Source organism: Muntiacus reevesi, chromosome 2 (assembly GCF_963930625.1).
Source record: "Muntiacus reevesi chromosome 2, mMunRee1.1, whole genome shotgun sequence".
NCBI lineage: Eukaryota > Metazoa > Chordata > Mammalia > Artiodactyla > Cervidae > Muntiacus > Muntiacus reevesi.
This window is the reverse complement of record NC_089250.1, coordinates 268,988,032-269,004,358: the sequence shown is the minus strand read 5'-3', so window position 1 is coordinate 269,004,358 and position 16,327 is coordinate 268,988,032. Positions and strand designations below refer to the sequence as shown.

General features: G+C 47.8%; 1 protein-coding gene across 1 annotated transcript; it reads left to right on the top strand.

Moving 5' to 3' along the window:
• The first annotated feature begins 6,590 nt into the window (after nucleotides 1–6,590).
• KLK7 (kallikrein related peptidase 7) lies at nucleotides 6,591–10,555 on the top strand. Its single transcript, XM_065926635.1, has 5 exons — nucleotides 6,591–6,654; nucleotides 7,131–7,290; nucleotides 7,435–7,676; nucleotides 7,891–8,027; nucleotides 10,346–10,555. Exons 1-5 carry the CDS (start codon nucleotides 6,594–6,596, stop codon nucleotides 10,499–10,501), a joined length of 756 nt encoding a protein of 251 aa, XP_065782707.1. The 5' UTR covers nucleotides 6,591–6,593; the 3' UTR covers nucleotides 10,502–10,555.
• Nucleotides 10,556–16,327: the final 5,772 nt, after the last annotated feature.

The window sequence follows — 16,327 nt, the reverse complement described above, 5'->3', positions numbered from 1 at the left end:
ATGGGAGGTTAATTCAGAGGAGAGAGAAGATGTAAGGATTTTCAAATGTCCAATGGACTGGCCTGCGAAAGACCATTAAAAGAGTTGCTGTTCGTGTTGTTTTGTTTTTTTTTTTTAGCAGCTAAACTTACTAAGTTCTGGGGGGAGATGTTGTTGTTGTTGAGTCGTTCAGTCTTGCCTGACTCTTTGTGACCCCGTGGACTGCAGTACGCCAGTCTCCCCTGTCCTTCACTATCTCCCGGAATTTGCTCAAATTCATGTCCATTGAGTTGGTGATGCCATCCAACCATCTCATCCTCTGTTGTCCCCTTCTCCTCCTGCCCTCAATCTTTCCCAGCATCAGGGTCTTTGCCAGTGAGCTGGCTCTTCCCATCAGGAGGCCAAAGTACTGGAGCTTCAGTCCTTCCAATGACTATTCAGGATTTATTTCCTTTAGGATTGACTGGTTTGATCTCCTTGCAGTCCAAGGGACTCTCAAGAGTCCTCTCCAGCACCACAGCTTGAAAGTATCAATTCTTTGGTGCTCAGCTTTCTTTAGGGTCCAACTCTCACATCTGTACTTGACTACTGGAAAAACCATAGCTCTGACTATGGGGACATTTCTCCTTATAAACTATGAGCTATGCAGACTAGGGTCCAGGAAATATATGAATAGCTAACATATGCACCCATGAGCATTCATGAGAATGAGGCAGCACAAAAGCTGAAAGGACCTATTTATGTCAAGGAGCTTTTGCATACAAGTGGCTGAGCCATAGTTCAAACTGGTTTTATGCATAAAGGAAGATTGACTGGTTTAGGTGCTTAGGAAGGCCTTGAAGATGATTCATGATATTGGAGGAAGTGACATGGATATCAGAGTCTCAAGTACCTGAATTGATGTATGTGTGTGTGTGTGTGCTCAGTCACGTCCAACTCTTTGTGACCCCATGGACTGTAGCACCACCAGCCTCTTCTGTCCATGGAATTATCCACAGCAAGAATACTGGAGTGGGTTGTCATTTCCTACTCTAGGATATCTTCCCAACCTAGGGATCGGACCCACATCTTTTGCATCTCCTGGATTGGCAGGTGGATTCTTTACCACTAGCGTCACCTGGGAAGCCCACCTGAATTGGTGAGTTAAGTCAATCATCTCTCTGTTCCTCTGTGACAATTTCTCTGTCTCCCTAGCTGCTCTGTCTGTCTCTGTTTCTCTCTCTCATATGTGTGGACTGTTTCTCATCTCGGCTCATCTCTTTTCTTCTCCCGTGGATCTCATTTCAGCCTCTATGGACAAATGTCTTCACACTCAGGGAACATAGTAGCCTCAGACAGCCCCAGTTCAGCAAACTCAGCAGAAACAAAGATCTCTTTTCTCCCAACATCTTAATATGAATCCCAGGGAAGAATTCTGATTGGTCCAGCTTGAACTGAACCCCCCCATTGATTAGATCAATCATTATTTCTAGGGAGGAAACCATAATCTTGGCTTAACTGGACCATATGTCTATACTAATGGGTGAGAGTGTTTTGGAAAACTATGATTAACAGTTTCACCAGAACTATATGCGTGTGGGGGCAGCTTTCCATAAGAAGTGGGGGCTGATGATGAAAAAATTGGGGAAGGGAATCCGGGAAGTCAGAAACAATGGGCTTTTAGAACCTAAGACACTGAATCAGAAAGTTCCAGGATGCCAATGTTCGGAACGCCCTAAGGCAAGGCACAGCCGCAGGACAGAGAGGTACCAGTGTTCAGATGTGATGGTGAGCCGGAAGATGAGTCTTGAGGCAGAAGACCAGGACAAGAGTCTGAGGGCAAAGGAAGTATGGATCTGGGTGTCTGGGTGGGACTGAAGAGCAGGACTAAGCACAAAGGGCAGACACAAGAGGGTTGGGATTTGGGGCTCTGGCCAACGTGGGGACGAGCATCATGAATAAGTCCATGGGATTCCCAGTTCATTTTGAGCCAAGATAGGTGACAGAGAAATTTCCTTCTCAGACTGGGTCTGTGCGATGGTGATGGATGCATGTCTGCTAAGTTGCTCAGTCGTGTCTGACTCTTTTCAACCCCCTGGACTGTAGCCCGCCAGGCTCCTCTGTCCATGAGATTCTCCAGGCAAGAATCCTGGAGTGCGTTGCCATGCCCTCCTCCAGGGGATTGTCCCCACCCAGGGAACAAACCTCTCTTATGTCTCCTGCATTAGCAGGTTGGTTCTTTACCACTAGTGCCACCTGGTATACCTTGGGCAATCCTCAGCATTCCAATTCTGACCCTTCTGACTCCTTAGCTATTGATTTTCCACAAGGATTCTAACTTTTTTTCCCTTTTTTTTCTTTGGCAGCATCTCATGGCATGTGGAACTTCCCCAAGTGGGGATCAAACCCACACCCCCTGCAGTGGAAGGGCAGAGTCTCAACCAGTGCAACGCCAGGGAAGCCTCAATTCTAACTTCTTTTTAAAAATATATATATATATATTATCTATTTATTTGACTGTGCTGGGTCTTCATTGCTGCATAGACTTTTCTCCAGTTGCGGTGAGTGGGGGCTCCTCTCCAGGTGCAGAGTGCAGGCTTCTCACTGCAGTGGCTTCTCCTGTTGCGGAGCACGGGCTCTAGGCTCCAGGGCTTCAGTCGGTGTGGCCCTTGGGCTCTAGAGGACAGGCTCAGTAGTTGTGTGCATGGGCTTAGCTGCCACACAGTATGTGAGATCTTCAGGGATCAGGGATCAAACCCGTGTCTCCTGCATTGGCAGGCGGATTCTTCACCACTGAGCCTCCAAGGAAGCCCACTAACTTCTTCTAAACCTTCCTTTTCTCATCTATAAAGTGGGGAAGACAGTCCTCGCTTGGACCCATGAGAGAAACAGAGATGAAGTTCACAAGACACCTGACGCATCACATAGTAGGTGCACAAGAAACAGACGCTGCTTCTTTTCCAGGAGGATGGGGTAAGGCAGCGCATAGGAACTCAGGGATCAGTCCCTGGTCTGGGAAGTTTCCATGAGCCGTGGGCAACTTCCACAACTTCTGAGCCTACTCTCTAGCGTCTATGAGCCACAACTACTGAAGCCCACGTGCCTAGAACCTGTGCTCCACAACAACAAACCTTCAGTATCTGTATCTTCTACCATCAGATACCACACTCCAAGCTTGGTCAGAATTCAAAGTGAAATCTATGTGTTACCTTTTATAACATCTATAATTTGACCATATCCTTCATCAATGCTAGAGGGGGGAATGAGGAGGTGGACTACCATCTTTTAATATGCTTACTTGTTCTGTTTCCCACACAACATTTTAAAATATGAGTTAGGTGACATTCAGGCTTATAATAAAGTAATTGCATTATTAAGAGAAAAAAAACAAGACTGGTGTTGAGAATTGTGTCAAAGTAAGGATTAGGGTTTTCTTCAGCCTCCTCGGCATTCTCTGAAAAAGAGTGGGGTCTTTTTCACTCTGTCTTGAGCACTTGATCATATCCAACTGTGTCTTCTCAGTGAATGGCAGCTCCATCCATCAAGTGAGAGACTTCGAAGCCTTAACATCTGTCTCCCTCTCCACAGCTTCCATTTAATCCATTGCCAAGACCTGTTGATTCCCCTACATGCACCTTGAATCCCTCCACTTATTACCATCCCCACCTCCCAAATGGCTTTATCCAAGATGTCATCAACTCTCATCGGAACAATAACAATAGTTTCTCATGTCTCCACACCCCCTTAAAATCCGTCCTTCATATAGCAACCAGAGTGATATTTTGAAAGTACAAATCCTGTTACATCACTCGATCTCTCTGCTTGACCATCTGCGGTGTTTGGGCTTGGTCCACTAGCCACTTCCCTCCCCAGTCCCAGGAAGGCTGCCATGCTTCTAAAATTTACATCTAGAGGGGGTACTATCTAGAAGAAAGAAAAGAGAATTCTGCCAGTGTCTCTTTTTGGAAATAAGAAAGCCCCAGGGGTCTCCCCTTCACTCCTCATTGGCCAGACCTGCATCACATGTTCATTTCTAAACCAATCCCTGGGGGGCAGGATATGATTTTCCTTCTTGGTGCAGTAAACTTCATAGTCATGATGAGGATAAAAGATTATCCAAACAAAATTGGAGTTCTGCTAGAAAGGCAGAAGGAGTGAATACTTTAGTAGGCAACAATAATGTCTGTTATGGGCCAAATTATGGGACAAACCTAGAGTTTGGTTAGGGGTCAGAACTGAGGTAAGATTTAGGCTCAGGATTGAGGACCAGATCACATTTTGGGGGTCTGATTTAGAAGCTGGGGTCAATTCCACTTTTAGGAACTGGCCTTCAGGTATAATGGCTCCGATCTTACTCAAGGTAAGTGCCAAAGTCCTACTCTGATTTTCAAGATCCTATGTCACCCGAGTCCTCTTACCTCTCTCACCTCGTCACCTGCCCTGCACTCCGCTCATTCAGCTCCAGTCAAAGGGCTCCCTTGGACTTCCCTGGTGGTGCGGTGGATGAGAGCCCACCAGCCAATGCAGGGGACAGGGGTTCGATCCCTGGTCAGGGAAGGTTCCATGTGCCTAGGAGCAACTAGGCCCACGGGCCACAACTTCTGAGCTCGCTCTGTAGAGTCCATGAGCCACCACTACTGAAGCCCACCCACCTAAAGCCTGTGCTGTGCAAAAAGAGGCGCCTCTGCAATGAGAAGCTCGAGCCTGCAACAGAGAGCAGCCCCCGCTCACCGAAGTAGAGAAAGCCCTCGCACAGCCACGAAGACCCAGCACAGCCAAAAATGAATAAATGAAAATTTCAAAAAGGGCTCCCCTTCTAGAACATTCTATCCATGCCTCGTGCCTAACTTACCGGCCGATTTGCTCCGCCTAGAACTCACTCCCTCCAAGAAGCCACATGAACCCATTCACCTAGTCCTTTAAGATTTTGTTCAAATGTCATCTTCATGTGGAATCTTCCTAATAATACAACCCCAGGGGTCCCTGAGAGAGGGGGAAACCAGTATCTCCCTATCCCTCTTCCCTGCTTTTATTTTTCTCTGCAGTACTTACCAACATCTAACAAACAAAGCATGTATTTTATATGCTTATTTTTGTATTCTCAGTCTCCACCCACTAGAACAAGAGCTTGTATGAAGGAATGCTGACCACAATGTCCCCAGGAGCCAGAATAATTTCTGGCACAGAACAGATGCTCAGTAAATATTTCTTGAATGAACATAATTAGCAAAGAGGAATGTACAAGGAAGCACAACCCAGCATTATTACAATTAAAACTATCCAAACACACTCTAATTTGAAACAGATTGCATAAATCATGATACAGCTATAATATGGAATAGTATTATGCAACCCTTAAGAAGGAAGGGGAACCCATCTATACTAAGAGGAAAATTTTTTCAAGGTAATATGTAAAGAAAGAGGTGATATTAATTAGATAATGTTCAATACAGACACTTTTGTTATAAATACAGAGTATGTATAGAAATCTGAGTATAATATGAAAACAGATGATACTGATAACAGTAAGCATTTATCCAGTTAGGAAAGAGCATCTTCTTTTTAATTCATACCCTGTATGAGGGTTAAATTAAAAAGAATCTGCCTGTAATTGAGGAGACCGGGGTTCGATTCCGGGGTCGGGAAGATCCCCTGGAAAATGGAATGGCAACCCACCGCAGTATCCTTGCCTGGAGAATCCCATGGACAGAGGAGCCTGGGCGCTACAGTCCACGGGGTGGCCAAGAGTCAGACACGACTGAGCGACTATCCCTGTGTGAGGGCTGGGAATGGGTTCAGGTTCAAAGATGACTGGGTTCCAGCCTGAACGAATTCTCCCAAACTGGTGAGAATTAGGGTACAGGGTCTACGACATCCCTGAGAGGGGATGCGGGCAAGAAACCGGCCCCGGAGGAGGGCCCAGCCAGAGCCCATTTCCTCAGCCCTGCTTCCCCCTGAACTCCGCCCCGCCGCCCCCAGGGCCGGAGGTCTAGATCCTCCCTCCGCAGCTGCACCCGGGATGCCGGCCCGAAGGCGCGGGGGTGAGAGGGTGGAGAGAGCCGAGTGCAAGCGCCTGGGCTGCCGCAGGGGTTCGAGATAACCGCGAACGCGGGAGGGGGCGTCCCAGAGCCCGCCCCACCTGCACCCCAGGGCGCCGAGGGCGGGGGCGGGAGTGGACTCGGTATAAGACAGCCGCCCCGCGCCGGGCTGGAGACGCCTGGTCTGGCGCCCGGGTCGGATCCGACCTCCCCGAGCTGAGAAGGGGCTTCATCTCCGGTAGGGGGAGAGCGGGCAGAGGGGGCGGATCAGGCTGGCTGGACCCCTGACTCCTGTTCCTGAGGGGCGGAGGCAGAGGGAAGCCTGGACGCCTGGTTCTGACGGTCGAGGGTCTGGAGGTCTAGAATTTGAGGTCTCAGGGGGAAAGGAACTAGGAATACAGATTGATGGATTGGGGAGGGATGGGAGCCCAGCTTCCTGGGTCCCCAGGGGAAGGGCGTCTGGGGGTCTGGACCCCTGGGTCTGAGGGAGGAGGGGCTGCGGGCTAGGACTCCTGCTTCCTGAACCGTGTCCTTTTCAGCCCCATCGGAAGAGAATCTCCCTGCCTGACAGCCCCTGAGAGGCTCAGAGGGGTCACCATGGCGACACCCTTGCTGATCCTGCTGCTGACCTTCGCCCTGGGATCTGCTGCACAGGACGGTGGGGACCAGCCCGGAGGTGGGGGTGGGGGGCTGCCCTCACCCCCGACCTCCCATCTTCAGCCCCGTTGACCCTCCTCAGGGGCTCCATTCTCCGGGGAGTGCCTGCTCAGGGCCTCCCCCGGCTCCAGCAGCTTCTCCTTCTGAAAACAAGACTCCTCTGCCTCCTGCCTCCTTCCTTCCTGCTTCCTTCTGCCTCCCGGGGTCTCTGTGCCCCCCCAGACCCTCTGTCTGGCACGCAGCATCTCTCCCATCAGCTTCTGCGGTGGCCCCCAGACGAGATGCTCCCCCTGGGCTTCTGAGTGGGCTGCCTCTGTCTCTCTCCATCTCTATCTCCTGCTTTTTCTGCACTGTTCTCCTTTTCAGCCTGTCTCCTTGTCTGTCTGTCTGTCTCCATCTGTCTCCAAATCCCTCAGCTGCTGACTCAGCCTTCCTCTGAGGCTTGCTGCCCATGTGTTCCTCCATGTCTCTGTCCAGACCAGGGCGACAAGAGTGGGGAAAAGATTATTGATGGAGTCCCGTGTCCGGGAGGCTCCCAGCCCTGGCAGGTGGCCCTGCTCAAGGGCAGTCAGCTCCACTGCGGAGGTGTGCTGATCAACGAGCAGTGGGTGCTCACCGCTGCCCACTGCATGATGAAGTACGTGGGCAGGGGCGCTGTGAGCACTTCCAGCCCTTCCCCTGGGTCCCCGTCCCCCTCTCTCCGGTCTCTGCCCCCCTCTCCCTGGGTCCCTGCCCCCCGCCTCACTCACAGCATCTCTCTGAACACTACACCCTCCTCCAGTGCGTACAACGTGCACATGGGTAGTGACCGGCTGGTGGGCGGCCAGAAGATCAAGGCCACGCGGTCCTTCCGCCACCCGGGCTACTCCACACAGACCCACGCCAACGACCTCATGCTGGTGAAGCTAAACGGCCGGGCCAAGCTGTCGTCCAGTGTGAAGAAAGTCAACCTGCCTTCCCGCTGTGACCCCCCCGGGACCACGTGCACCGTTTCCGGCTGGGGCACCACCACCAGTCCTGATGGTGAGGCTGCCTGGGAGACTCAGGGGCCCCGGACCCTGACCCTTCCTCCCCCAGACCCAGGAGACCAGAAGTCAGCCCCCTTTTCATGATCCTAATGTGGACTCCCTCTTCCCACCCCTCCTCCCCTCGTCCTTCAGGGTCTAGAATCCTGGACCTCCATCCTCTCCCCATCCGGACCCCAGATATCTGACTGACACCCCTCCCCATCCCGCAGTGACCTTTCCAGCGAAGCTAATGTGCACAGACGTCAAGCTTATCTCTCTCCAAGACTGCAAGAAGGTTTACAAGGATTTGCTGGGAGACTCCATGCTCTGTGCTGGGATCCCCAACTCCAGCACCAACGCCTGCAACGTGAGACCCCCTTCCTCCCCTGCCCTGGGTCCCCAGCTGCTTCACCTCAGCATAGAGCCCCCGTTGTCCCCCTTCACCCACAATCTCTGCACCTGACCTTGGTGCGGAGCCTTCTCCCATCACCCCTGCAGCCCCCCGCCCCAGGCTCAGCTTTCTGAGCTCTCACTACCCCATTCTCTGCTCAGGTCAGTAGTGGGAGCCCAGTGCGGGCTGATGAGACGGTGAGGATGAGGCAGAGAAATGAACGGGAGGGTCTGGGGGTGGGGAACCTGGGGGCCAACAGGTAGGCATGTGTGGCCTTGGCTTCAAACACAAACTGTATTTATTTTTTAATTGACATCTTTGTTGAGTATCACAATCCATGAACACAGTGGTGGTGGTTTAGTCGTTCAGTCGTGTCTGACTCTTTGAAGCTCCATGGACTGTAACCCACCAGGCTCTTCTGTCCATGGGATTCTTCAGGCAAGAACTCTGGAGTGGGTTGCCATTTTCTTGTCAAAGGGATCTTCCTGACCCAGGGATCAAACCCAGGTGTCCTGCATTGCACGTGGATTCTTTACCCTCTTAGCCACCAGTGAAGCCCCCGAACACAAACTTTACAGGGGAAGAGGCACCCAAAAAACTCAGTAATCAAGATAAATCACATTCTAATGCAATATTTTTTTTTGTCAATTCATGCAAAAGTCCACGATGAACAAAATATCAGAATTTTCAGTAAAGAAGCCTCAGTCTTACTGAATTTCTCATATGCCTCAGGCTTCAATGAGTCTCAGCACAGCCTGGTACCTGACCCTTTATCTAAAATTGGGATACAATGTTCATCATGAACTTTTTCATATTAAATTCAATTTTTAAGGTATTGCATTAAAATAGTATTTATTGCAATTACTGAGATTGTGTGCTTAAAGTTAAGGTCTCACTCCCCTCCCTTGGGACCCAGTCTTAGGCCAAGAATTCTCTCTCCCCTCTTCTTTGTAACTCCTTCTCTGTGATAGCTCAGTTGGTAAAGAATCCACCTACAATGCAAGAGACCCCAGTTTGATCCCTGGGTCAGGAAGATCCGCTGGAGAAGGGATAGGCTACCCACTCCAGTGTTCTTGGGCTTCCCTGGTGTCTCAGCTGGTAAAGAATCCGCCTGCAGTGTGGGAGACCTAGGTTCGATCCCTGGGTTGGGAAGATTCCCCTGGAGAAGAAAAGGCTACCCACTCCAGTATTCTGGCCTGGAGAATTCCACGGACTGTATAGTCCATGGGGTCGCAAAGAGTCTCTGAACATCATCTTCCCACATCTCTCTTGACACTGAATTTCGTTTCATTCTTTCCATCTGTGTTGCCCCATCCACCCCCACCGGCAGCCTCTTCTCCATCCTTTGCTATGCCTCTCTTCCTTTTTCTTTTCCCTTCATTGGCCCACAGCACGTGGGATCTTAGTTCCCTGAGCTCCCATGTCCCCCCACATTGGAAGGTGGGTTCTTAGCCACTGGACCACCACGGAAGTCCCCTAGTTACTTTCCTCTGTGACTCTTCCTTTCCTTGTCTCTCGCCCCATACGTCCCCACCCTGACTCCTTTGCCTCTCACCTGCACCCTCAGCTGTCAGGAATGGGGGGACCATATGTGTGAGGGGTGGGGTGATGGGACAGAAAAGTGTGTCCCAAAGAGTAAGGCCTCCTCTTCCTCCCCTAGTGACGGCCGGCTTCTTGAATGTGTGAGTCCTACAGTGACACAGGGTCCCACACTTGGGAGAGTCCCACGCTTGGTTTAACACATTCCTGTTGCTGTTTTGAAATTTTTAATACTTTTTGAGCTACGGAGCCCACATTTTCTTTCATTCTTTCTCTCTTTTTTTTTTTTTTTTTGCAATACCAAGTCACATGGTAGATCTTAGTTCTCTCAACAGAGCTCAAACCCAGGCTATCGGCAGTGAAAGTGCCAAGTCCTAACCAATAGACCTCCAGGGAATTCTTTGCATTTTCATTTTGCACTGAGCCTTGTCAATTATGTCATCAGTTTGTCCCCTGGGTTCCAGGGCCACCCCGTCCCCCTTTCGCACATCTCTACATCCCCTGGAGATATTGCTTTTTCCTCCCTTGGCTTGGTGCCAGAATCCCCAAAGACGGGGAGGAAATGGGGCTTTGATCGCCAGAAGCCCCGCCCCTTCCCTGTGATTGGTCCCACGGGCTGGGGCTCAAGCCAATGTCTTTAGAGAACGTGGTTTATCTTCTCCTCAATTGGGTCCGCCTGACAAAGACTGACTACTAAGGCGGGGGGGCAGGAGCTTCGCTCTGAAGCTGAAGCTAATTTGCTTTATCCCTTCCAGGGTGACTCAGGGGGACCACTGATGTGCAAAGGTACCTTGCAAGGCCTGGTGTCCTGGGGAAGTTTCCCTTGCGGCCAACCCAACAACCCAGGTGTCTATACCCAAGTCTGCAAGTATGTCGACTGGATAAAAGAGACCATGAGAAGATATCGTTAATCTCTCCACTCCCATCTCTCCATCCGTACGCCCTGGAACAGAAAATTCACAGAAATAAGGACCTCAGTGACCTACAGTCCTACTTGACTTTATCTTTCCTCAGAGGCATGTTAAAACCTCAACAATATGTGTGTAAGCTAATCAAATCAGACCTAAAAACCAAAACAAATACAAAACCTTGATGTTGGTAAGGATGTAGTGAGACCAGCCCTCTCTGCCACTGAAACTGTAAATTCATACAGTTTTTATGGAAGGTGATTTGGCAGTGTGAGTGGGGACATTTGTTTTGTCTTCCACCTTTGACCTAGTAATTCCTAGTTGTCTACTAAAAAAAAAGAAATCCAAAATGTGGAGCAAAGTTTGAATTTATCACAATGTTATTTTTCATAACAAAATTGTGAAAACACCGAAGGTGTCTAGAAACAGTGGATTGTTCAAACAGTAGGCTGGTTTGAGGCAAAGATATTCTGAAGCTGTTAAGGATAGTAATTATGCAGAGTTCTTAGTATCATGTGAGGATGTTTATGCTATGTGATGTTAAATGAAGGAAGGAATATACAGAAATGCATGTGTATGTGGTTCTCACTATGTAAAATGAAAATATTCACAAAATAAAACCTGAAAGGACGTGTACCAACCTGCATACGGTGATAGTCATGGGACGCCTGCTTCCTTCCATTTACTTTTCTGTGGGTGTGCACGTTAATAGCCTGAAAAACAAAGGTGGAGAAGCTCTGGAGCTCCAAAGTGGAGGAGAAGACACCCTGAAGAGAGGGAGACGGGAAAGAAAAATGTATCTGATTTTTGGTCCCTTGTCCTGCCTCCCTGCCCAGTGGCATATTTTTCTCCATTTTCCAGGTCTCAGTTTTCCTCATCTGTAAAATGGGAGAGAGAAAGAACAATAAGGCAGAGAGAGTAAAGGGGTGGCAGTAGAGAATATGCCACTTCATCAGGGTGTAGAGGGATGTGAAAGTGTTTCTGGGCATTCCACAGGTGATGTAGTAGCAGAACGAGGTGGAAGCAGAGGGCTGGCAGGAAGACAGGACCCCTGGGTCACACAAGGGACTGTGTGACTGAGGGTGAACACCCAGCCTCCAGGGTGTCAGGGGAAATGGGGGGCTGGGAACCCGAGTGGGTGGGCTCCAGTCCTCAAGAAGGGGCCTCACAAAGGGAGGAGGGAGAAGCCCCAGTGACTCAGCCTGGCCACACCCCTGCTCCTGCCATCAGAGGCTCCCCGGGGAGTCACACATCAGAAGCTGCTGACAATGGGATCCTCTCCTGCCAGTCTTTCCAGTTGCTCCTCCAGAACTCCCTCCCAGTCAACATTCTCCTCTTGTGGAAGCTCCACCAATTTTCCTTCTCGCCTCACCTCCCACTCTCCCACCCCTCCGCATATTGCAGGAATTCCACTGTCCCTGCAGAATGTTTTAACTTCCTTTGGCGTTCCAACGCAAAGCCCCTTCCTCCCTCAGACCAGAGTCCAGAGACCCAATCTCTTCCGGCCTCTGAATCTGAGTCAAGGTTTAGTTCAGTTCGGTTCAGTCGCTCAGTCATGTCTGACTCCCAGAGTTTACTCAAACTTATGTCCATTGAGTCGGTGATGCCATCCAACCACCTCATCCTCTGTTGTCCCCTTCTTCTCCTCCCTTCCATCTTTCCCAGCATCAGGGTTTTTTCAAATGAGTCAGCTCTTCAAATCAGGTGACCAACATATTGGAGCTTCAGCTTCAGCATCAGTCCTTCCAATGAATATTCAGCATTGATTTTCTTTAGTATGGACTGGTTGGATCTCCTTGCAGTCCAAGGGACTCTCAAGACTCTTCTCCAACAGTTGAACCACAGTTCAAAAGCATCAATTCTTCAGCGCTCAGCTTTCTTTATAGCCCACCTCTCACATCCATACATGACTACTGGGAAAACCATAGCCTTGACTAGACAGACCTTTGCTGGCAAAGTAATGTCTTTGCTTTTTAATATGCTGTCTAGGTTAGTCATAGCTTTCCTTCCAAGGAGTAAGCTCTTTTAATTTCATGGCTACAGTCACCATCTGCAGTGATTTTGGAGCCCATAAAATAAAATCTGCCACTGTTTCCACTATTTCCCCATCTATTTGCCATGAAGTGATGGGACCAGATGCCATGATCTCAGTTTTCTTTCTTTTTTTTTTTTAATTTTTTTTCAATTTTTATTAGTTGGAGGCTAATTACTTCACAACATTGCAGTGGGTTTTTTCATACATTGACATGAATCAGCCATGGAGTTACATGTATTCCCCATCCCGATCCCCCCTCCCACCTCCCCCCCACCCGATTCCCCTGGGTCCTCCCAGTGCACCTGGCCCGAGCACCTGTCTCATGCATCCCACCTGGGCCAATGATCTGTTTCACCATAGATAATATACATGCTGTTCTCTCAAAAAATCCCACCCTCACCTTCTCCCACAGAGTCCAGAAGTCTGTTCTGTACATCTGTGTCTCTTTTTCTGTTTTGCATATAGGGTTATCATTACCATCTTTCTAAATTCCATATATATGTGCTAGTATGCTGTAATGATCTTTATCTTTCTGGCTTACTTCACTCTGTATAATGGGCTCCAGTTTCATCCATCTCATTAGAACTGATTCAAATGAATTCTTTTTAACGGCTGAGTAATATTCCATGGTGTATATGTACCACAGCTTCCTTATCCATTCATCTGCTGATGGGCATCTAGGTTGCTTCCATGTCCTGGCTATTATAAACAGTGCTGCGATGAACATTGGGGTGCACGTGTCTCTTTCAGATCTGGATTCCTCAGTGTGTATGCCCAGAAGTGGGATTGCTGGGTCATATGGCAGTTCTATTTCCAGTTTTTTAGAAATCTCCACACTGTTTTCCATAGTGGCTGTACTAGTTTGCATTCCCACCAACAGTGTAACAGGGTTCCCTTTTCTCCACACCCTCTCCAGCATTTATTGCTTGTAGACTTTTGGAAAGCAGCCATCCTGACTGGCAGGTAATGGTACCTCATTGTGGTTTTGATTTGCATTTCTCTGATAATGAGTGAAGTTGAGCATCTTTTCGTGTGTTTGTTAGCCATCTGTATGTCTTCTTTGGAGAAATGTCTGTTTAGTTCTTTGGCCCATTTTTTGATTGGGTCATTTATTTTTTGGAATTGAGCTGCAGGAGTTGCTTGTATATTTTTGAGATTAATCCTTTGTCTGTTGCTTCATTTGCTATTATTTTCTCCCAATCTGAGGGCTGTCTTTTCACCTTACTTATAGTTTCCTTTGTTGCGCAAAAGCTTTTACGTTTCATCAGGTCCCATTTGTTTATCTTTGCTTTTATTTCCAGTATTCTGGGAGGTGGGTCATAGAGGATCCTGCTATGATTCATGTCGGAGAGTGTTTTGCCTATGTTCTCCTCTAGGAGTTTTATAGTTTCTGGTCTTACATTTAGATCTTTAATCCATTTTGAGTTTATTTTTGTGTATGGTGTTAGAAAGTGTTCTAGTTTCATTCTTTAGGCTCCTCCTGGCGACACCGCATTGATCTCAGTTTTCTGAATGTTGAGCTTTAAGCCAACTTTTTCACTCTCCTCTTTCACTTTCATCAAGAGGCTCTTTAGTTCTTCACTTTCTGCCATAAGGGTGGTGTCATCTGCACATCTGAGGTTATTGATATTTCTCTCGGCGGTCTTGATTCTTGGAAGAAGCATGTGCTTCTTCCAGCCCAGCGTTTCTCATGATGTACTGTGCATATAAGTTAAACAAGCAGGGTGACAATATACAGCCTTGACATACACTTTTTCCTATTTGGAACCAGTCTGTTGTTCCATATCCAGTTCTAACTGTTGCTTCCTGACCTGCATACAGATTTCTCAAGAGGCAGGTCAGGTGGTCTGGTATTCCCATCTCTTTCAGAATTTTCCACAGTTTATTGTGATCCACACAGTCAAAGGCTTTGGCATAGTCAATAAGGCAGAAGTAGTTGTTTTTCTGGAACTCCCTTGCTTTTCAATGATCCAGCACATGTTGGCAATTTGATCTCTGGTTCCTCTGCCTTTTCTAAAACCAGCTTGAACATCTGGAATTTCACAGTTCAAGTATTGTTGAAGCCTGGCTTGGAGAATTTTGAGCATTACTTTACTAGCGTGTGAGATGAGTGCAATTGTGTAGTAGTTTGAGCATTCATTGGCATTGCCTTTCTTTGGGACTGGAATGGAAAATGACCTTTTCCAGTTCTGTGGCCACTGCTGAGTTTTCCAAATTTGCTCACATTCCAAACTTGCTGGCATATTTAAGTTTAAGTGTCAAGTTTAAGGAATGTCAAAAGACTTTGGGGGACTTTCCTTGGTGGTCCAGTGGTTAAGAATCTGCACTTCCACTGCAGGAGGCAAAGGTTCAATCCCTGATCAGGGAACTAAGATTTCCCATGCCATGCAGTGTGGCCAAAATCAGAGTATTTGGCCACTACCTTTGTGAAGCTCCACCAACGTCCCCTCTTCTCTAAATCCATATTTAATCTAAAGATTTTTAAAGAGCAAAGCAAAGCAGTTTCACTAGGTCAGCCTGGGGATACTTGACTATGCCTCTAGGCAGATCTGTATGCAAATCTGAAGGTGGGTTGGTTTGCAATGACTTGAGAGTGTTCTTTTGTTGAATTTTCTTAAAAAACAAATTCTTTTTCCTGGGAAGACGGTACACTGTAGTCGTTAAAGACACTGACTCTAGAAACATCTTTTTGGTGCCAATCCCGTTCTGGCAGTTGTGAGCTATTTGCCTTTGAGCGCATCACTTCCCCACCTTTTTGCTTTCATCCTCTTTTTTCTTTTTCTTTTTCTTTTTTTTGAAGTAGAAAAAATCAAGTTTATTGCTTGTTGGAGTGGAATCATGGTATCTCAGTAAAGGAACGTTCAGGAGAATTTATTATAAAATTCAGTGTTTCCACGGAGGGTTTACAGAAGTAGTTGTTGTTTCTGTTTTTGTTTTTTCTGATATTGTGCTTTTATTTTTTTAATTAACTTATTTTTAATTAAATGATAATTGCTTTACAGTATTGTGTTGGTTTCTGCCATGCATAAGCATGAATCAGCCATAGGTATACATATGTCCCCTCCTTCTCAAATTCCTTCATCCTTTTGTTTTTAATTTTTCTTTAAATTTTTGGCCACATCCCCCAGTGTGTGGGACCTTAGCTCTCTGACCAGGAGTTGAACCCACACTGAGAGGGCAAAGTCTTAACCACTAGATCACCAGGGAAGTCCCCCGTTCACCCCGGAAATGAGGGAAATAGCATCTGTCTCCCATGGCTGTTACAAAGAATACATTTAATATCCAGAAAGTGCATGAACCGTGTCTGACATAGAGTAAGCCTGCAGTGAGGGTTGGTTTTTATGGTCTGTGACCTCCGGCTCTTCTTCCTGCTTCTACTTTCATAAAGTTTTCTAATAAAGCATTTTCTTTTTTTTTTTTTTTTAAGTTTTTCTGTAACGTGGACTATTTTTAAAGTCTTTTCTTGAATTTGTCACAATATTGCTTCTGTTTTATGTTTTGGGTCTTTGGCCCCAAGGCATGAGGGATTTTAGCTCCCTGACCAGGGACTGAGCCTGAACTCCCTGCAACTGAAGGTGACTCCTAACCGCTGGGCCACCAGGGAAGTCCCAAACATCTTCTTCATTGAAGACTTTTGCAGGGGATAAGCATGCATGGCGTGTGGGGGTGGCAAAACCATGAAGGCCACTGGCAAATGCCTAGAGTTGGGCACTTAATTCTCTCTGTTAGAGCTTCTTCCACTCCCCACTGCTGACCACCTCCCTCCTTTTCCAAGGGGCTCTCTACAACTCCTC

Excerpts from the sequence above, each read along its gene's own strand:
- KLK7 (XM_065926635.1), top strand. The coding sequence starts at position 6,594 with ATGGCGACACCCTTGCTGATCCTGCTGCTGACCTTCGCCCTGGGATCT. Across the intron at positions 6,655-7,130 it reads GGGATCTGCTGCACAGGACG|ACCAGGGCGACAAGAGTGGG; the intron begins GTGGGGACCAGC and ends GTCTCTGTCCAG. Across the intron at positions 8,028-10,345 it reads CCAGCACCAACGCCTGCAAC|GGTGACTCAGGGGGACCACT; the intron begins GTGAGACCCCCT and ends TATCCCTTCCAG.